At 36.2% G+C, this 22,910-nt stretch overlaps 2 protein-coding genes across 7 annotated transcripts in view; one reads left to right on the top strand and one right to left on the bottom strand.

Annotated features, from left to right (window-relative positions):
- Positions 1-19,413, top strand: part of HABP4 (hyaluronan binding protein 4) — a 30,616-nt gene extending 11,203 nt beyond the window's left edge. The window contains exons 3-7 of one of the 3 annotated variants that reach the window (XM_083884544.1): positions 552-713; positions 2,740-2,823; positions 9,859-10,027; positions 11,583-11,759; positions 12,779-19,413. In XM_083884544.1, the coding sequence (XP_083740670.1) occupies positions 552-713; positions 2,740-2,823; positions 9,859-10,027; positions 11,583-11,759; positions 12,779-12,835 (649 nt within the window). In that variant the 3' untranslated portion in view covers positions 12,836-19,413. Of the gene's footprint in view, positions 1-551; positions 714-2,739; positions 2,824-9,858; positions 10,028-11,582; positions 12,242-12,778 lie in introns of those variants that run through there. The other 2 variants (XM_083884543.1, XM_083884545.1) reach the window with 2 other exon arrangements.
- Positions 19,414-21,195: 1,782 nt separating this feature from the next.
- Positions 21,196-22,910, bottom strand: part of CDC14B (cell division cycle 14B) — a 43,117-nt gene continuing 41,402 nt past the window's right edge. For all 4 annotated transcript variants that reach the window (XM_083883757.1, XM_083883754.1, XM_083883755.1 and 1 more), the window contains one exon: positions 21,196-22,826. In XM_083883757.1, the coding sequence (XP_083739883.1) occupies positions 22,790-22,826 (37 nt within the window). In that variant the 3' untranslated portion in view covers positions 21,196-22,789. The remainder of the gene's footprint in view (positions 22,827-22,910) is intronic.

Genomic DNA, 22,910 nt, shown 5'->3' on the forward strand with positions numbered 1-22,910 from the left:
TGAGCTCAGTACTGAGCTTCGCTGAACGTGTGGGAGGTTCCAAGTTGGAACTTGCTGCTTGGAAAGTGAATACATGTTGATTTTGCACTCTTCATAAGTACTAGAAGATTGCACCTAAACCTTTAATGCTTCAGAATGTGGCTGTTCTTACTTTATACTATGATAGTTGATATCTGGCAGATAACAAGTTGTCTGAAAATTTTAGCAGTTGCATATATTTATGGGTTTAGACGGTAGAGCTGTTGTGTGATAAAAGTGTGAAGATTTGACAGTTTTATAATGTTTTCTTTAATTTCTGTAATGTTTCCAGTGTTAACAACTGCTGATCTTTCTGTGTACTATAATAATTTCTCCAAAGTTCACTTTGTCCATTTTTAATGACAAAACCAAAACAGCTGTAGTGTGTGCTGTATAAAGGTGCAGTCTAAAAATTGTGCAGTAGCTGTTAAATACTGATGTGTCCCACCACTGCACAAATATAACAATGATTTTTTTTCTTCTTGTTAACTGTTCTCTTAAAAAAAAAATCTGACTAATTATCTTCTTTTTAGACCAGTGGAAAGATTAGACTGTGAAAGACCAATAAGAGGTCGTGGTGGAGGAAGAGGCAGAATGAGAGGTAGAGGAAGAGGTGGTGGATTAAATGGAAGTTTTGATGGGTTTGACCAAAGAAGAAAATGGGAAGCTGAAAGACAAAGTGGGAATGATAAAACGTAAGTGTTCTGTGTGCTGTTTCTTACTTGATCTACAAGTAAATAATAGTCAGCACTGCTGTACTGTCTTGTAGGTATTCTGTTCCCTTCCATTATCCAGGTTGGCTGGCAAAAAGTCAATACTGATTTTAGTTTGAGGTTATTAAAGAAAAAGGAAAAAACCTCTTAAACTCAGAATTGCTTTCCTCTCTAGAGGAGTGAAAGCAGATGACAAAAAGGGTGGAGGTAGAGCTTAGAATAATTAAAGATGATATGAGGTATATCATATAATTGTGCCCATCATAGATCGAAATTTTCTGTAGCCTATGTTAGATCATAATTTTCATCAGTTTCGTGTCCATTTTGAGCTTTATAAGCATCGCTTTCTATTGTTGTAGAATTAATGTAATTTTACAGTTTTTTTTAACTTGGCCTCCTTCATGATAGTGAGATTAAATTGAAGGCAGGGCATGATGATACTTATTCACTTAAGACAGCCAGAGTATTTTGACTGGAGCTGAGTTGTCCTTTAATGAAAGTAAGCTATTACTTTTCTCAACAGTCAAGTAAGTGGGACTCTGGTGTTTAATGGAATTGCTCCAAAATGCTGATTCTAAGATTCAAACTCTGTTACTCAGCCTGAAGTCCAGTCTCTTTTCTGGGGTTTTATGGATGCTTTCTAAATTTGCAAAACCGTAGTACAATTCAGTGTGGCTCTGAAGGTAATACTGAGCTGACTGTGCCACTGAAGTATATTTTAAATGCTAGAAAAATTAATCACATGATGTGATTAATGGCCACTTTGAGTTTAAAAAATCAGAAATCTTCCATTCAGTTCTGTCTATCTTTTAGTGGTACTGGTTTCTGTTCAGATTTGTAAAACCTCACTGATTATGTTGGCTTTTGTCCATTCTTTGCACCTAGCAATACATTACTCTATCCAGTAGTTTTTGTTCTCATATACATCTACAACTCTTTAATTGAAGCCTGATGAAGGATGGATAAAAGGATGCGTTTTGAACTTAGAGGAAATATCTTTGGCCACATAGACATTCATTGACAAAATTGTTTTAAAAAAAAAAAATTATTTTAAAATAAAATCTTATTTTTAAAACTTAATGGATTCAAACAATCATGCTAAAAGATTGAAAAATACTGCTTTGGTGTGTAATAATTTTTGGGTCTTGATGTTCCAGATTCTTCTGAAAGGTTATACTAACCTGTCTCTCTTCTACAGAATTTCATACTAATATAATTGGTTAGGTACTCTGGCTTCTTAAAGGATCAGCTAGGTTATCATTGTTCTGAATGGACAGTACAGAACTAGCTAGAGAAAACTATCTTCTGTAGGATATCAGGGAAGGCTTTGGAAACTTACAAGGTTTTTATTGGCCCTTACATATTTTCTCCCTAGTTAAGGTTTGGTGGCTTGGTTTTTTTTTTTTCTGTTCAGTAGTGTCAGAACTGATATATCAGTTTTCTTGTGATGTGGTAAAAGTGGCTTAAATTTAAATCTCTCTGAATGATTTTAAAAGCATGTCTGTGTGCTGATTGTGCTAATCATGCATTGCAGCAAAAAGGTGTTAATTTTAAATATGTATGCCTGCTACTGGAATGAAAATAAGTTCCTGCTGTCATTTGACAGTGAATTAAAATCCATGTTACAGAAAATACAAATTTTGATTCTTTAAAAGAAGGAAAAAGGCAACCCCAAATGTCAGTGTTATACTGACAACTAATACTAATCATGATTAGTATTCATGATTGAGTTATTTAATCTTTGTATCTGCTTTTCTTTTTAAGGAAATAGAAGTTGTATTTTCCTAATACTTCTCATTTTGTTAGTTGCTCAACTAGTCATTTAATATATCTTTCTGCTTGTAGTCAGAGTTTTCCTTTTTCTTTTTTTTCTCCTTTTTTTTCTCCCTAGGGAATTCTGGTAAAAGAAGTAATGTATTGATTTGTTTTTTTCCAGTGTGACTCATGAAGGCTGTGGTTTTGTTTTGGTTTTTTGTGTGTGTTTTGGTTTGTTTGCTTATTGTTTTAGTGGGATGGAACAGACTGCACCTGTGGAGGAAACCGTGGAAACTCCTCAACAGCCAGGGACATCTGAAGGAGAGCCTCAGAGCAAGTACAGTCAGACAAATATTTTCTTTCTGAATGCAAAGGAAACAATTAACCCTTACTAATGTACTTGTAGAGAGGGGCCCACTAGAAATGTGAACTGTGAATGTACTAGTTGCTAGTGCATGTATTTAAAAATAGAAAAGCTTTGTCTTATATTTGTGAGTATCAGTGATGAGAGATGGGGAGATCTGAGTTCTGGTCAATACTTTCATACTTCTGATCAATACTTTTTCTCTCAATACTTTTATTGAGTATATAAGGCGTTTATATAGGGTTTTACTTGTATGGCACTTATATGGGGTTCTCTTTTTGGTAGCAATTTCCCACTGGTTACACATTCTTCATGACATCATGTCACCTGTTACCATTATCTTATGACAGTTTCACAACATGTTTCCTGGTCACTTTTTCACCAGGGAGCATCTATCTGTGTTTGTGTGTCCCATGGTTTCTGTTCAATCAGGCTTAAGATATCAGGCTCCTTTATCAGTTCCATTGTGCTTGCTGTTCTATTCCCCATACTGAGTATGGAAAATATGTGCTTATTCTGACTAAAGCTTGATTTATATAGTTGGAGATTGCATTTAATTGCACAGTGACGCTTAACTTCCTAAGATTTGGTAATAATTTAAGGAGGAGCTATGTATGTTTTACCTTGTTAACTTGTCTGATTTGCAGAAACTACCATGCTTTTTGATGTTCTCTGAGAACAGGTATATTCAAAATTCTCATGCAATTGTACAAACACATTTAAAATACACTGAGCTACTCTAAGTTTGTATTCACCAATTACTAATATCATGCAGATATCATGAGAGGACATGGCAGAACTTGGAAAAACTTTCTGGAAATGCAGTGAGCCTTAGAAGTAGAGAAATTGAGAGAGAAATATGCCCCTTGTCTTCTGGCATTCATTCTAATCAATGTCACAGCATATAAATTAATACTGATTTAAGAAAAATAACTGGACAGTCTTGTCCAAGTGAGACTTAAAGAATAATTAAACAGCATGTGGCGCCTATCTCCTAATGAGTGAAAGATGGCCACTGCAGTATGTCAGCCTCTTCTGTTGCTGTGAAGCTTTTTTTACCTCATGAAGCAGCTCCAGGTATTAGTGATATGGGTTCATTTCTTAATTATAAAACTAACTAGACTACAAAACTTGTTTTATATTTTCAGGTTATTTAACCCTGTAAGAAGTTCAGTTGATATAGCTTTGATTCTTTCAATTTTAAAGTAGGTTTTAATGTATAGCTAAAGATGTATGCACATGGGGAAATCTGTCTTTGAATGACTTATTACTGAACAAATGTTTTTAGGCTAAGTTAAATCAGTTGGGCAGTGTAGGTACACTGGCAAAAATACACTGTATTAGCTATATATGAAAACAGTTATTCAACTTTTAAAAATTTTTCATTGTGTCAATTGCTGATACCTTTACTTGTTTCACACTTGTACTTCGTTCTACTTCAATTCAAGCTCTTTGTAGATTGGTCCCAATATCAGTTCATTGTAGAGCTTAAGGCATGAGAAGTGTATACAGTGGAGAAGAACTCTGGCCAGAATCTGCCAGTTTTCTTTCTCTTTCGTCTTTCTTAGAGATCACTAGGTATTCAGTCAGACTGGATGCCTTTCTGGAGATTTTACTTGTGGGTGTGGTGTTTTGTTTTTTTTTTTTTTTTTTTTTTTTTTTTTTAATTAATTTAGGCACAGTCCACTGAAATTCAAATGATTCAAAAAAGCAAGTAACCTACAAGTACAAAATTCTGCACTGTGTACTCCTTTCAGTGCAATAAATACTGTCCCAAAGGCTTACAAATCTATATACAAAACATGAGTTACATAAATTTCCCTGCACTTACCTTTTTGGGGGTATCAGCTTGTATTTTAAAACAGGAGACATTGTGTGAACAGTGCCTGGGTCATTGGGGATGATTGTATGGCATATACCTCAACAAGATGGAATTGTTTTGTTGTTTAAAAGCAAAAGCTGGTAAGAGATAGTGTTCAGGGTTCAGGATGTATTTAAAGGTCTTAGTCGCCCCTGCTGTCCAGATAACACAAATTAGGTTACCTTCTGCTTTTTCTAGCCTCAATATTAAAAGTGTGTGTTGTGAGTTTGTATGGGCTGCTGCTAGGGTCTTTCTCATTTTGACACTAAAACACAGCGACTGCAAGGAAACCATTTATTTTCTACTGCTTTGTTGCAGTTGTGTGCTTGCACTGAGAAAGAGATTGAAGACTTTGGTTTGTTTCTTCTCTCATTCTCTTTCTTCTTGTGTTTACATTTAAAATTAAAAGTTAAATGTACTCTTGGAAGTTGGGAATAACCTGTCTGCATGAAGATGGTGTGTAGCTTTCTGATGTGGTACTGGCTAATTTTCATGCAACTCTGGAAAAGAGACTTTATGGGCTTCTGTAACTTACGGGGTCTTGTTTTTAGGACTCTGTTTTGCCATTCCTCAGCTTCTATTTGCAGAGTATTGCAGGGCAAGAGTTTCTTTAACAATTGCATAATATAAATCAAGCTGTTTTTTCCCATATCCTCAAGTCGTCTTGAGTGTATCAACAATGTTTCGCTAGTTATATAATCCCAAACTGCATGCTAATATGGGGGGGGCTAACCTCAACTCTGTATAAAACACATAGGTAGTGCAGAAGTGTAAACTTTCTTCAAAGCTGCTTTTGGTTAAATTTTTCTTCACAGTCCAAACAATGTAACACACTTGGGTTGACCAATTCAAATTAGATTTTTTGGTTTTATTCAGTGCAACACATGGGCTAATCGATTCCTATTCCTAAAGGTATTTGTAGAGCTTGTATTTAATCTTGTGGGTTTTCTTTACTTTTTTTTCTCACAGGATAGTTTTTGTTTTTGGTGGAGCTATGTATCATTTTGCTTATGTAATAGGAAGCTTTAACAATTTATCGTCAGGATTTTTTTAGGTATTTATCTTATTTGCTTATTTGCTTTGTGGTTTATTGGTTTTTGTTGTTGTTTAATGGTGACGTAAAGCTGTTCATAGATCCAGTCACAGCTTCATATTTGATTCAGTGTTTTTCTTCCGTAGTAAGTTTGTATAATTGTTGTTTGGTCTTACCTTGTTTAACTTTAAATTTTTCTGTGGCTGGTGATAATGCCCTTGTAAATAATGTTTAGTGGGAAAGATTCTTGTCATTGACTTCTTGATAAAAGCTGGCTAAGCATTTGCTTTGTGTAGCTGAATAATACAAAAATTGATCTGAGAGAGACCTGCTGTCATTATTTTTAATGATATGAAAATAATACCTGAATAGCTGACCTAAATGCCATTCCTTTCCATTTGCCTTTCTTCTGGTAAAAAGACAAGGTATTTTGTTTACTGCATGCACAATTATCAAGGCATAGTTAAAGGGTTATTGTATTGGATTGGAGACACTATTGAAGCAGTAGGAGCTATTAACAAAGGTGCTCATTTAGTGATTTGGTAGGACTTTCATTGTGAATTCAGTTTTTTCATGTCCAGAGGTTGTGCTTAGTTGTCTGGCAGTGTTTTGTAAGCATGATTGCTGGTATGCCAAGGAGCTTATTAATTTGGTTAATGAAAATGCACACCAAGCAGTTACTAAAAATGTGTACGGTTAGAAGGTAGAAAGCAATGCACGGAATGCACTTCCATGCTGGCTTGGTGCCCAAAATAACTTGCTGCAATTGAGTTTCTGTCCAAGATGTGATATGCAGGTTTCTGTTGCTGTGCTTCACTGATAGGTGTTTCCCCTTGGGAGTCTTGACATCCTAAAACAAATTTGTACTGCTAATACAAAAGCAGTTAAAACCATCCTTTGGAGGTAATGACCAAAACTGTACTTTGCAGTTGAAAAAACCAAATATTTGTAGTGTAAATCTACAAGTATTTCCTTTGGAACTGGGAAGTGGGTGTTTTTGATGTATGTGTACTTTTCAAAGTAATAGCTCTGTTTGCTTTTTGAGAGATCAAGTTTGCTGTGTGGTCAGATGTCCTCATGTTATCATATAGTCATAGCAATTCAGATCTGAAAGGGGAATTTCGGGCCCAAGGTATGACCAATTTTAATTGTTGCTTCTCATACCTGTCTAGTTGATTTTAATGTACTCTACTAATGGAGATTTCAATGTCCACTGGTGGTCTTTCCAATTTAGGAAAACAGAAGCTGCTATGTTAGTGGTTTTTTTTCCCCTGGGTGTCTTGCCTTAATGTCATGGATATACAAAACTTTTTCTAGCATTATGTATATTTCCTTTGCACATCTTTGGAGACTTCTTGTGTACATCATGTGTTTTAGACTTGTCTTGAAGTGCTATTGTGGACTTCTCACCTGTTCCCATGCAGAAGACATTACTCAGTTGAGATTTTTTCCACCCTACCAGCAATAACATCTGTTCCAAACAAAACTGTTGATGTAGCTCCTTATCATACATAGTATGTTGTTGAAGAATGAACAGATACTTGACTGCAATGCTCCTGCACAGTCTGGGGAGTTGGGGTCCCTCCTTCAGAACTTCTGCCTTGCTAGTGGTTCTTTCTGTGTTTGGGTGGCTGATACTTTTGCCTGAGTGTGTGTATTTCTGGTTGTTCTTGGGACTTTCTGGTGATTGTTGTTTTGGTTGCTTGTTTTCAAATCACTGGGTCACTTTAACATTTCTTATCACTGATGGTTAGCCATTCGGTATTCTTGAATACTTGCATTATTGCCCTTTTGTGCAGTCTTTGTGCCACAGAAAATGCAGTAAATATTTTACAGTTAAACTCCCACTCATATTCTTTGTTTTCTTTTGCAAATTGAAATATTGATAGCTAGTTCTCCAGCACTTTTTGCTATCAGTTGTGTATCTTTCTGCAGGCCTTACCAAGGACTGAAACATTGTCTCTGTAATGTGGTGAAGGGTTCATGGGAGAGGAGGAAAAAAGACTTCTAAAGTTCAGATATACAGTTTACTGACAGAGTGACTTAGGAAAAAATTAAGCCAGTTTAATAGAGATGCTTTTATTAGTTATGTTTTTCTTTAATTCCTCTGAGTGTTTTCCACTGGTCTTGTTTTTCTAACACTTGTTCACAAAATTGAAGCTTCAGATAATTGATCAAAAGTTATCTGGCTTCTTACTCTTGAGGACAACAAATGAAAATGTTTTGGGTGCTATGCGTTCTTAGCGCTCTTACAGGTGCAACAGTATCTGTTGGTGTTTCTCCAGAAGGAGCTGCTTCTTTCACCAGTATCCTTTTTATGTAACTCAGTAAACTAATTTTTTTCCCCTAACAGTCCTTCTGATTGTGCTGAGAGCGTGGAACTACAGCTCTGCTTACCAATCTTTTAACCGTGAATTTCTGGTTAATAAAGCTGGAATTTTCAAAATAGTAGGGCATAAAGGCATATCAGAGGGCAGGCATGTTGTCCAGACTTCCTTATTTTTCTTCTGTGAAGTGAATCTATAACTGTGTTAATCCTAGAACTAAAATTGAGGGCTACCTTAGTGTGCAGTTTCTCTTCTCCCAGTCGTATGCTGTGTGTTTAAAAAAATACTGTCTTATTTTGACTGGCAAGAAATATGAATGCTTTGCTGCAGAATCTTGTAAGAAGAGGGACCAGGCCTGTTCCTATATAGGCTAGATCTATAATGTACAGAACAGTCCCAAAAAATGTGTGTATTCCAATGGGCTGATTGTATAACTTTAAAAACAGAATACACACAGTCACTGATTGTCATTTGATTTTGCATCTTTCCATGATAAAAAAAATTCCAACTTGCACCTAATAAACTGTATATTTACATTGGTGAAATTATAATTATTTGGTAGGACTGTGGAACTATGACTGAATGAGGAAAACCAAATCTATTGTTCTCCCACTAGACAGATTCTAATGAAGGGGCTTTCCAGAAAAGTTATTGTTAGGGAAATATTTAATCAACTCCAACTGCTATTGTAACACCTAGCAGTTTTCTATGTAAGGAGAAGTGGTTTCTCAAGTGTCTTGGAGTGGGCTTTCCTGTAGTTCATGGTATTTGACCTGTTTATGCAGCAGACAGTTATGGTGATGTAGGAAGTTGTGCTCCCTGTAAGTGATGCTGGTTAGTAGGAAATAGCTTTCTGTTGGTATCATTAAATGTGCACCTATAGTGTTCTAAAAGCTGCTGTCCTGGGCAGGCCTGCCATGATCAGCAGCAGAAAAGTGGCAGAAGAGGGCTCAAGCAGTGATCAGTGGAAGATAAGATTTTTTTGCTTATGTATCTTCTCTCTGTGTGTCTTACAGGCATAAAACCTTCTGTCTTTACAGTTCAAAAATACGCAAGGCAGCCTCTGACGTATTGCATATGTTTTTCCAGAAGAGATCATTATTGTACTTAAGAGACAAATTAAAATTTGACTAGGATTAATCCAGTATTGCCCAGTGATAAATACTGTCTGCTTGTCTGTTACTACATCTGATAAAAAAAATCAGGGAAGCATCTTGTGAAATTAACAAAGGAAATATTAATAATTACCTGGAAGATCCCATGGTGTGATCATCATATGATGATCATTTTTGATGACTGAAAGCTACACTGAAACATGAATTCTCCTCATATTGTCACTGTGCAGTACAAGGCAATGAAATGGTGCAATTGGGGTGTTTTAAAACTTCTGTGTGCTTTTCTTTTTACTGTGGCTATATTTGCTAGAGGGTAGATCCACTATTAAACTGTAGGATTAAGAATATGCCAGATCAAAAGGCAGAATGATTTTGTCAGAATCTAAGTGCCTGAATTCAGGATGAGACTGGATGGGTACTAACACAAGAGGCTGCAGACAGCATTCGTTCATTTCACTAATTTCAAAGACTATATATACACTCTTAAGTTACATTAATGTAAAACTGTCAATGAAGTTACTGGGGGGGGGGAGTAGGTGAAATTGACAGCAATTTGGTGAGAAACATTCTAAATGTTTTGTTTAGTATCCTTACTTTGGAGATAAGTGTTCTTGTTTATCCTGGAAAGTTGCAAGCTAATGTTTTTTTTACTTTAAAATTGTAAACTTCTAGAGCTGCTGAAGGAGAGCCAATGGAAGAAGTGGTTCAAGAAATGACATTAGATGAGTGGAAAAATCTTCAGGAACGGAATCGACCAAAGCCTGAATTCAACATCCGGAAGCCAGAATCCACTGTTCCTTCCAAAGCAGTGGTGATTCACAAGTCAAAATACAGTGATGATGTAAGCACTGCCTCAGGAATTCTGTAGACTCCTTTATGGACCAGGGTTGGGAAACTGTTTCTATTTTTTTACTACTAGTTTTAGTATAATCTGAATAGGCAAGAAAACAGTATCTAAGCTTTATCGTTGCAATGACATGTGCCCCAAAACTGGCTTTAAATTGTGTATTCCGTTTTTTTGTCTCAGATCATTGCTGCTATTTTCTATGCAAACATGTAATATATCAAGTTGTCCTATCTTACTGCCTAGCTGCTGCCACCTGTATAGGTCTCTGATAATGCTGCTAGAAAAACTTGGTTTATGAAACTTGGTTTACTACACACTTCTTTTCCTAAGTTTGAATCCTGTTTAGCTTACTTGCCAGTATACACTTGCATGTATCTCATTGTGCACTTGGAAGTATGAACTTTTTATTATAGGGTGTGGGTTTTTTTGGGTCCTGCTTCTTAGAACTAACCCTGGAGAGCTTGTGGTGAAGTAGCATGCACCCCCTACCCACTTCCCCTAAACTTTACTCCATGGTACTATTTAGATTGAAATTTCAGGGAGAACTACTCCCTGGTCCTGAGGAGAGAGGGGGAACTTCTTTCAGATTCTAGCTTACTTAGATTTCAGATTTTCAGAGGTATGTGCATATAGTCTAGCACAATGGAAATTTGATCCTCGAAGTCTATGTGCATTTATGAATACACATCTTTTCTCTAGTTATGATGTTAACACCTGAACTTGCTTAATCACTTTAGATAATTTAGACTGTATTCTTTTTAATGAGACTTTAGGTCAGACTTATCCCCTCTTTATTTTCTGAAAGAGGTAGTGGTAGGCATGGGGAGAGTACCTTTCACTAACTCTGAAGAGAGAATACAGATGTGTGAAGAGGATGTACAAGTTTCTGTTCCTTTTACCCATAAAGTTTCTGTTCTGTAAGTATCAGGAGAAATTGTTAAAATGGACACAGAACAGGAGGTACAGGAACTGTGTAACATAGGCAAGTGAAATCCTTGAATTAGACACTGAATAAGTGATTCATCATTGTAAGGGATGAGTTAACATATACTTTGTCATTGCTACAGTCCCCATTAAAGTTACGCTGGGCAATAGTCTGACATGAACTAGCTATTAGGAACCACAGTTAAAACCACTGTAATCTCATAGCTGCAGGCATGTAGATAAATACATCAATTAAGCAGCTTTGGTAGGGCCTTTTATCCATTATTTGGAGATGACTGTAGGAGTAAGTAGCTTAGGTTTGATAGTCTAGTCCCTTTGAAAACCTAGATTATATTTCCGACAAATCTCTTCAGTATTATGGAGTTGGTACAGAAGCTTTTATTGTCAGGAATCTCTGAATCAACAAAGCACTATCCCAGGCATCTGGGAAGCAGCAATTATCTCATCTATGTTAAAATCTTGCGCAAGTTAAGACCTGTCTTCTACTCTAGATGCCATCTTGGTTCATCTACTGCTTAGTGCATAATGTAAGTGTGAATGTGTGTCTGGGAAGGGAGAAGCTCTTACATGGAAACTGTAGGCTTTAACCAGATCTTCTCTTTAGTTGCAAAAAGAAGACTTTGAAGATGATTCTCATGTCTTTAGAAAACCTGTGAATGATATAACTTCCCAGCTGGATATTAATTTTGGGAGTCTTCCTTACCCTGGCCGTGGATCAAGAGGAGCACGAGGTGGTCGTGGTCGTGGTAGAGGACCTGAAGGACCTCGACCAGAAGTAGTGGTAATGGATTTTATGTTTTTTTTTCCTTTTCTTTTTTTTTCCTTTTTTTTTTTCCTTTTAAAAATTTTTTTCCTTTTTTCCCCCCTTTTTTATTTTTTTCTTTTTTTTTCCCTTCTTTTTTTTTCCTTCCTGGTGTAGATGATGTTTGTGTGTGTCCTGCCCCTTTCTGTGGAATTTTGATTTCTGTAGTGACAGACTTGTTTCTAATTTCTGTCTCATAGTATGTTGTCCTGCATATTGAGTTCCTGGCCCATATTATTTTACTTGAAATTAAACACTGATTCAGGCTCTTAGCATATTTCAAAAGGTCTGATTACTAGATGCTCTAATGGTAACTAGAGGAAATGATGCAATGAGTTTTGATATAAATTGGGAAGTATTTAAAACAACTAAAGGCTTGTATCATCTGTGATCCTACTGAATGATTCATGTGTTCAATATAACCATTATAAAAAACTTCCACTTATTTTTCCTTTGGAAAAAACACATTCGTACACTGGAAAATGGCATCTGCATTCTTCATACTAACAGAAGCTTTACTGTGACTAAAATGCTTTAAGACCAGGAACATTCAGAATAATATAAGTGTTGATGTATTTATTTCATCTGGATGAAAAAGGTTTTTTATGGTAACAGATCAGAGAGATTAAAACTACAACCCAATATGTCCAGTAGTTCTAGAATGTAAAAATATAGTAGTGCTACTTCTAAAAATATGCAGTATCTAGCTTGAGACTGCTTTACTTTTTTCTTCATTCAGTGCTCCAGAACTTGTGACTTTCTGATCCTTTCTAGGTAGCATTATAAAAACATTTACACTGAGAAGAAATTATAGTAGTCATAATTTCTGAGATGAAAGTTTGTGATAGAGATGGATACAATTTGAATAGAGGTAGCATTTAGGAGTAGTAGCATTTGAGTAGAAGAATAAACCTTTTGAGGATAAAATACGTATACATAGCTGTCAGATACTTTTGAAATGCTTTGATTTTTATAAAACTTATTTTCTTCCTTTACAGGTGCAGCTTGTTGCTCCAAATCCTGATGACCCTGAGGATTTTCCAGCTTTAGTTTAAAGACCCATAGTGAGTGGTGGAATCTCAAAGTCACTTTGTAACTATGAAGAGACCAGTTCTATGCTGGTATGGATTAAGGAAGCCTGTTTCTTTCTGGAAAGTTGTTTGGGTGTTTGGTGTGGAATGATTGCAGCTGTCTGCTAATAGAGTTGGGTTCTGGAAATATGAGTGGACTTGGGATCCTGTCACAGGTTCTAATGTCTGCCTCCATTTGTGAAACCTATGGGAAGGCTTACAGTACTTCCCTATGAGGCTTCAAGTGAAGTTAAAGGGAAGAGTGTTTAAAAATGTATATATAGAGATTATATCAAGTTCACCATGGCACCATGGTGAAATGTAAACTGTACAACATGATCTACAATTGGGACTCAGTTTCACTGTACATTTGAAAGTAGTTTCCTTTGGGTGAAGTGTATATTTCAGAGAGTCGCAAGTTGCAGTTCCTTCAGAGTTTGGCAAATAAAGAAAAGTGCACATTGGTTTGGGTTTGAGGTATTATTTTAAGAAGTCAGAGTGATCAGTGCAAGCTTTTGCTATTTGGATGTAGTCTGGGGGAAAAAAAGTGGGGGGAAAAACCCAAACCCTAAACAGCAATCTGTACTTACCAAAAAAAGAAAAAAGTGAACATCTCTCTAAATGGAAGTGATCTTTAAAATCAAGGCAGCACAGACGTTTTGAATTGACACCTAACCGTAAGTCCTACTTCAGTAACAAGATAGATATAGCCTGGAATTACTTTGAAGATTAAATAAAATAGGAATTTTGATCTAAAGACACAACTATATTATTAAGGAAGCTTTTCATTTTAGCAGAAGCAGCTACCAACTAAAATGTTTCATGCCTTACCAAGAAATTTGTGATGTTGGGGATGAGGTGCCATGTACTTTCATTGCAGCTTTAACAATTTGGCTTCAGCCAGATTTTCTAACTGTTTCCTGTCAAGGGGACACTGAGAGCCATTCTAGGGGATCTGAGAGAAACAAGAAAATGGTGCCAGAGGTGATGACAGAAAGAAATGAGAGGACAAGCACACTGGACATTTTGGAAGTAGCTGTCAGCCTCAAAGGAGTCTTCAAATGCCTGTTCAACTTGAACATGTTCTTTCAATGCACTGGGAAAGCAGATGACTATAAACCTTTCACTTTTTCCAGTTCTGTGCCTCATTTCTAAGCAGTCTCCTTTGAGAGCAAATAGTGGATGAAACTTAAAAAATGTTTTGCTTTGGAGTAGGCTCTAAGAGTACTCAAAATCTTAAGACTTTTCTCACTGATAAGGCTTTACTCAAATAGGATGTAGTCATTCTAGAAAGACTTGTTTCTATATGCTCCAAACAGATGGTCTGCAGAGTAGGTCAACCCAAAGGATTTTTTTTTTTACATTGTTAAATTACTTATATGACAATTTGCTATAACGCGAGATTTTGTGTTTTGCAAGAAGTTCATTGTAGTGGCATAGAGATGCTCTGACTTGTAGTAGGAAGAATGTGCAAAAAGGAAGTGTTGGTGTTAGAGGAACCCATGCTGCTGCTATTTGAATAACTGATCTGGATGAAATAATGCATGATTACTTCACTTTGTAGTCACAAGTAAGTTATTTAAATCACTGCAATTTAAGATTTACATGATGCTGCCCTTTTTACAAGTGTTAGTTGTTTCTACCAAAAATGGCAATTTAATCAATGTGGAATAGAAATTATTTTGTCTACAGGGTTCTTGTTCTTCATTTGTCCTTCCCTTCTTTTTCCCATTGGACAGGATAGAATGTGTCTGAATTTTTATTTATATTTTTACTTGCCAGGGTGAGTGTATGCATAGAGATGTGGAGAGCTTCTTTGCAGGGCTTCCTTCTATTTCCCGTCATGTTTTGAATGTAGCCTTCTCTTCTACTAAAACCTCTTTTTGCTAAGGAAAGTGTTAATATACTTAAAAGTAACCCTTCATTTTTCTACTAAAACTTTAAATTTTTGCTATGCTGTGCTAGTGAGCTCAGTCTCCCGTGATGCCTTCAATTTAGTTCTGACTGTTTTCTGGGAAGGTTTGAGAGAATTGTTTTACTTTTTCAATCTCCTTCCTGCTGCTGCAAAGTTACCGTTTATTCCTCTAACTTTGATCTGCCTTTCAAAACAGAATGACAAATAGGTTCTTTGGGGAATGTTTTAAAGGACTTGTGAAAATGTATCTGTATAATCCACTTTTGGTCAGCAGATTGTTAAACTCCTGGTTAAAAGAAAAAAAGGCTGGTTAAAAAACTGTTTAATCAAAACCAGAACAAACCAACTAACCAAAACTAAAAAATACAACTCATCCAATCCAAAACTTCGTGAGAATGAGATTTAGTATAATTGATTACTGCTTAAACCAGAAGTTTTAGAGCACCTATGTGTGACAAATTTATTTTTCAGTCTGTCAGACTTGAATATGACTTAAGAGTGTCTCCAGTTGATGGTATATCCAAGTATAGAAAAGAAATTATTAATTTTAAGTGATGACAGTGATGTGATTTCTTTGTCTAGCTGAGATAACAGAACTGTGAATCTCAGTCATCTGTCATATTTAAGGTACCAAAACAGCTATATCTGCAAAGCACAGACTTGCTGCTGTCACTCCTGCTGTAGCTTTACTCCTTAATGTCAAGCAGTTGGCAGCAGGTGTAAATATATATACAAACACTAGTAGAACATGGCATGCATGTTAAGAAGAGATTAAATTATGTTGCAGACATTAGTCATGTTATTCTTTAACGCACTACTACCAGCTACTCTTTGGATTAATGTAGTGAGTGGCTTAGGAAAAACTGCTACATTTCAGGTTTAAGTTTTAGATTCATGTTAGTCGCAATAAGTTTGCAAAGAAAGGAATTCACCTCCCTCCATGACTGTCAATTACATATGATAGTGTTGATATGATGTAGTTCAGTTGAATCATATGCAGTAGTATGATTTAGGATTGGTAAAGATATATTAATATGAAAGTGCCTTTAGAAGAAAGAGGAGAGAAGTGTCTGTGCTTAAGATAAAAATGCCAAATAATGAATAAAGGCTCAGAAGTAAAAAACTGAGTTGATAAATAGGAATATTGGGCATTTGAGCCCACAGGAAATGAGCTTTAAGCTGGTTACACTTTTTTTTGCATGAAAACAGGCCTTAGGGTGTAAGTATGCTTTGGGCCCATACCCAAATACTGTACCTCTAGTACACTTAAGCCATTAAGATAATTCTTAATCTTATATTAAACAATTTTCACATAATTTTTCCTTTTTTTTCCCAGAGCTGTCACAGGCACATACACACACATTCATATAAAAAACCAAATATATGTATGTATGTACACACACACATGTATATATCCATGCAGTGTTGGAAGAAATGCAATGCTGACTCATTATCAGTGGATCAATAATTGAATGTGAAACATTATTATCTTTGCATAAAAAGTACATTTCAGTCACTGAATGGGCATGAAATTCGAGCTTTTTCTCTTCGAGTAGCATACGCTGAGCAAGTACTGAACAGTTTGTGCTTGGAGTCGGGCAGCCTTCAGTCTTTGGAAGAAATAACAACTGTTACACTTTGGCTATTTTACTTAGAATTTAACTTGAAATACATTATATTTTAAGCAGCATTTTATTTCTCTGAAAACAAATGCCTTTTAAAATTTGTGATACAAGTATTGCAGATAGCTGTGTCTTCAGTGCAGTGTAAATACTGCATCACATTTAATGACGGTGTTATGTTGGAGATGAACCAGCCCTAAATAAATTGAGTGAAGTTTCTGATTTCCCTGTTTAGGTAACTAAACTAGTTACTACTAAAACTAACTAGTATGACTATTCATAATCTGTGTTCTGTTGTCTCTACAGATGTTTTACAGTTAGCAGGATTCAATAAGCTGTTTGTTGCTTTTAGCAATAGTAGTTCATTCCTCTGTTGAGATTTACACAGTAGTTACTGTTTAAATGAAAGATGCTGAGTTTTTTGTACTGTAATTAAATCAGCAGTATAGCTCTGCCAAAACATAAAAATAACAGCAAGGTTATGATAAGCTAACATACTCTGATCCAGGAATGCTATACTTGTTAGTTGTTTGGTTATATTTCTGTTGCTTATGGATTGACTGCTCCTTTTCAGTTTTTGCTAGCTCTAGCAAAGACTTGGAACTTCAGAAGCTGTTGTGGGAAAAGTAAAACCTAGTAATCTTTTCAATGAAGCTGCCACCAGTGTGAAAGAAGACCAGAGGCTGCAAAGGTCTGATCAGTGGGAGAAAGGGAGAGACAGAACTCAAATCAACATTAAGCAGTAGTTCACTTTAAAATAGGTATGATGCTGGTGTAAGGAGATGGACAAAAAGCACTTAGAAACATGAATGCAGGACAAATATCCTGTGTTGTAAGTACTGACTAGAAATTCAGTCCAGTGAGCATGCCATTTTGGGAAGAATGGTGAAAGATCAATCTTGTGATAGCAGAACATGACCTCAGGAAGAAATACAAGGACACCTAGAGAAAAGCTGTGTTTGAAGGAGGCATGAGGAGGTTGAGCCCTTCCACTGAGTTGAAAACAATGGAATTATTCTGCCATCTTAAAAGAATGGCATCAAAGCACTGACAGAGGCAAAAGCAAGCTCACCAAGGGCAAGAAGTGATGTTTCATTATTTGCCCTCCTGCTATAGGTACCACTGTCAGTTTGGATTCTCTTGCATTAGTAACAGCTGATGCCAAGGGTCTGTTCCCATTGTGCTGTCAGGGTACAAGGACTTTTAAGATTTGCCACTTTATCCTATTAATGCTGTAACTGAGCTGCAGCAACTGGCATGGTTAGAAGAGCTAGGAGTTGGAGGCTAGCAACACAGAAGAGCTTTTCATCTGCTCTTGTGCAGCAGGGCAGCACCTGCTGAGTTGAGCGATCAAAAACACCAGTGTCTGGACTCTTTATTAGCCTTGAGAACTAGGACAGACTTTGATGGGGGACAAGGAGCTGTTTGAAGGACAGACTTTCTAGGTGCCGCCTTCTACCTGCTTTGTGACAGTCCAACACGACAAGGCTCTTGGAAATATCCAGTGGATGGAGGGTGTCATGTTTAATACCACATTTACTTACTTCAAGATGGTTCATGTGACATGGCATTTCTGGTTTAGAGTGATATAAGGTATACTGAAAACACAAAACCATAATATTATACTTAATATAGCAATTACAGTACACAGATTAATCACAATACCAGTATGACTCCCTTTACTAGTCCTGATGAAATATATTCTCACTTGTCACCATGTCAGGTGTCCCCAGGTGTCAGGATGGAATGGGAGGGTTGATCAGTTGAAGTCAATTTCTCTCTTTGAAATTCTTATGGCAGTTGTCTATGTATTCATTCTCCCCATGCTGGCCTGGTCTTCATTCTTCCTAAAGATCACTTGTTGATCCACTCAAACTTTGATAGCCATTTATCCAAAACAAAGGCCACCCCATGTTCCCCTTTGAGTTGAGATAAAGTCATCTTTGCAACTGCTTTGGTCTGTCACTCCCTGAGCTTCAAAAGCATCACCCTTGTCTATGTTCTCTTGGCCTTATTCCATATTTAGGATTTACTAGGCAGTCACATCCATATTAAACCAGCCCTAAAGCCAGATATGCAAGTAAAAAGATCTCTTCTTTACCAAACCCTTGGTGAGGTAGGTTTAAAGCATACTTTCTCTCTAAAACCAGACTCATATTTCACATATAGCAACACATCCTTTTTGCTAAAGCGTGCTTTTTCCTACTCTTACATAAGCAATGTAGAAGCAGCAATGCAAAGGAGGCTAAACAGACCCAAATTGAAGTTACTCAGAACTACTGTGAATAGATTATTCTTGCAGCGCATTAACTTCTCAATGGAATTGTCTTGGGCCACTGTTCAACTTTTCTCTGTGGGGTTCTTTTAGTCCTCTGCCCTCCAGTGCCCATACTCCTAAAACTGCTGCTGATGTGACACATCTTAACTCTGTTTTCCTTTGGGCATCACGTGCATAAACTGGTGTTCTCCCAGGCAAAACCCACCATTCACTCTTCATCAGGCAGGTTCGTTGTTAGGAAAAGCCGCTTAAACATCAGATAAGTTTGGAAAGGATCACCTTATAACAGAAGAACACAGATTTTCCAACTATAAAACTGTTTTTGAGGCAGGCTTGTCAAACACGCTCTGCTTGGTGTGTGCAAATTCTCCATTTTCTAATATAGGTGAGGTAAAGGTGATAAGTATTTCAGTTGGTCACTATTTTTTGCTGTTGGGTATTTTTTTTAAATACTTAGCTAGGCAATCACCAGTGCTTGTGCAAAAATCAGTGTTCCTAAAAATTTAATTCTTTTGGGAAGTCTTCATCATGGTAAGTATCAAAGTAGAGAGTATTTAAGATAATGTCTGTTTCTAAAAATTAATACTATATAATCATAGGGGAAGGAGAAATAATAACTAAAACCTCACTGATTTCTCTTGCTGTGCTTTTTTCACTGTGTAACAGTATCCCAACAATTCAAGTAAAGGTACCTTTTTCCAATGTGAGTTCCTGGAAATGTAGAAAGTCTCTATTTTTGAAATTTTAAAAATGTGTTTTAAGAATCTATGCTTTAATTAAAGGTTTTCAGGCAGCTGAGTGTGGTGTGTTTTTTTCAGTGTGCATATGCGTCAGTCTGGAATGGATATGGCTTTGTGATCATATTGGAAATAAAACAGAAAAAACCTTCTGATTACTTTTAATTTTACACAATTCATGCTTACACTTCTCACTGTTTGGTATCTTGTATAAAATCAAATGCAATCTGCAGTATTTTCAAATGACACACAAATGCATATTAAACTACTTAATATTACAAGATAATATGAAACTTTATCAGAAAAATACCTTCAGCAAAATAAACTTTCATTCTGTCAATCCAAGTTAAAAAATATTATTAGAAATATACAGTTTAAATATAATAAGGATGAACAGTACTGATCAGTCACAAACTTTTGGACCTTGATAGCGTGTCCATGAATTTGTGTGACAGTCTGCAAACAAGTAATATAAAAACTGCAGTGCAACAAACTGGTTAACATCACATTTATGTTTTGTTTTGTTTGTTTTCTACACTCTCTTTTAAATCAGCAGTGCTTCCTCTACTGTCAGATTGGGGCAAAAAGACAAGGTCTTGGTTAATGTCTGAGTTTTTTAGATGCTGTAATGGAAAGTAGCTGTTTCACCTAAAATACTCCAGCTTTTGAGAATGCAGTATCTTTTAAGAGACTGAGGAAGAATCTATCTGTCACATATTTGAAAGAAGAAGGAATTTCTAAGGAGAATCTCCTAACTGATGGCAGCAGAAATAACTTCGTTCAGCTGCTCTGTTACACAAAGATGATGCAGCTCCCACAACACATTCCATTTTGGCATGTAACACTTCACAATTCAAAAAAACATTTAGAAACCCAGGACTTCCTCACCCATGCCCACTCTTCATTCTTGTACTTAAGACACCTTTGGTATGGTATATTAAAAATGTTAGAAAAAGTAATAAAAATCTGTAACAAACTAAGCAGTACAATCAGATGGAGCACAATGAGGTGATTAGTTAATTTTCTATATAAGGCTGTTTGGAAAGTTCAAATTTAAATTCCTTTTGCCATTTATGTGTTTTTCACTAAGATACTGGATGGTGGCTGGGGTATCCTGAAACACATTGATGCCAAACATGCAGCTTTGGTCCAGCTAGAGTTGCTATTATTTGTGCACTTGTGTTGTGCAAATTCACTTCTGATGAACCTTCTGATGAACCAGACTCTTCTGGTTACTTTAAATGAGGCAAACTCTGATTTGGAATTTGGAAGGGGTGAAAAAGAGACCAATTAGTTTTAGCTTAAAAAAAAAAATGCTAAAAAGAAGCAGGTCAGCTGAGAGAAGGGCAAAGACAAACACAGTAAATATTACTAAATCTTTATTCTGATTCTCACTTCACTATTTGCAGCCCTTCTGCCTTCCAAGATGAGAATTTTGTTCAAAAATAAACATAGATTCATATTTGCACAACAGATCTGCTATTGTGATTACACTTACTGTACATAAGTGCAAATGGCTTACTGAAAAACCCAACCCGAACCACACAACCCTCACTAAAAAAACCCTAAGCAAACCAAAAAACCCCTGAACTGAAACAATCCCAAAAATTCCAAATAACTCCCCACAAAACAAACAGACCAACCACATTCAAACCCCAAGAAATTTTAATTGCCTTATCAGGATGACATCAGTCCTTCTCGTTTAGATGCTTTTTATCTAGAAGAAAACGGTGTGAAAGAGGAAGTTCAAGAAGAAAACAACAAAAAAATTCAGTCTGAGCCTTCAATGGTCCTTTATTTTGCATTGAACCTTTTTAATTTGTATTCATATTTGCAGATTTTGACTATTTACGCATATGGATGCTACCTGTAAGCTTACTTACACTGCACATCCTGTTTCCTCTCCAATGCATGATTTTTTGCTAGAAAATGTTTTCAAACCATTGCGTGATATTCATACTGGCATTCAAATGTCACCAGCCTAACAGAAGGCTTAGTTTTCATTTAAAAGGATATAGATTGAAACTAGTCACTGAACATTTACATTAATTGAAATAAACTACCCTCTCTCACAGAGGTAATCTGCATCTTTAAAAACTTCAGTTATTTTATTAGTAGCATTTCATATTTCTCCATTTCTTCCATTTTGTACTGTAAGAGTCATTAAATCAACAGATAACTGATTCATATTTAAGGCTATGTGGTAACAGCCCTCATATGAGGGATATGCAGCTATAACCATCAGCTGGTGGACAAGGGTACATTCATTTTAAAATGTCATAATGTGAAAATAGGAAAAAAACCACTGTAGTCCTGTAGGGGATGAAAATTTCAGTCTCAGGCCGATTCCTCCAAGAATTACACTGCTTTTTAACAGAGGTAAATTATAGTTCTTGATGTGTTAGGTGTCAAAATTTTTACCTGACCCTGAATTCCACTACCTTAGTTGTATGACAACCTTATTTTCCATTTTTTGTGTGCTGCACTCATTAAGTGTCCCAAAGCTAAACACCAGCACTTGTCCGCATTACCAAGCGTACCAATGAAATCTGGGGGGAATTCTTACCTTTCATATATGGGTAATTTAAAGTTTCACCTAAAGGACTTGATAGGAAAAGTAACAGCAATGTTTCAGGATGATATAGTAGTGACATTTCGGTATGACAGCACTGCTTTAAATGGTAGTGTTTTTCCACCCCTTTAAAATCATACCAAATTAAAGCAGTTATAACTAGTTCAAAGAGCAATTGGTTGTGAACAACTAAAAAGCTGTCACTATTAAAAACAATTTAATCACTTACAATTAGTTTTTCCTAAATACACAATCTTTGACAATAAAGCACTCTTTGGTGGACAATAGTTACATTGTATACTCAATACTGCAGCTTCATAAAAAACTTCATACAAAGTAAGAAAGAACAGCCAATCAACACAGGAGAATACCAATATTATTTTTAAAAAAAGCTTTTGTGGTTGATTATCAGACTCAAGTGAAGACTTCAGCCCAGTCTGAATGGACAACACAGATTTATATACTTAAAAGCCCCCACCATTTGGTGGTCAGCAGCTAAGTGATTGCCATCACAATTCATCACATACATCATACATACTAGCAAGCCCTCTTTATAATAGAGAGCTTAAATATTTACACCTGAGTCTGAATGTATGTAGATTTTGTTGGTTTTGAGAAAGTGTTAGCACGGTAGAAAAAGATCTACCAAATACGTTGATAGTTCATTTTATTCTACAATTAAGAAAGAGATTGTTCTATTTCATTTTTTTGCTGAAAAACAGAGCCAAAGTGATCTTCCTTGAATTGCATCAAGTCCCCTCGGTATCCCCTTCACTCCTGAATATCCTCTTCAACACTGGTGGCTTATTCGAAATTTAACGCAATACTGTTCTAGTCTTTGTCATGGACTGGCTGTTGAAATAAAACAAATATTTGAGGGAAACAGTTAAAGATTACTCAGTATGTATTTCAAGCAAGCATTTCTGGCAAGGTAAA

This window comes from Zosterops lateralis (genome assembly GCF_965231275.1).
Source record: "Zosterops lateralis genome assembly, chromosome: Z".
Taxonomy (NCBI): Eukaryota; Metazoa; Chordata; class Aves; order Passeriformes; family Zosteropidae; genus Zosterops; species Zosterops lateralis.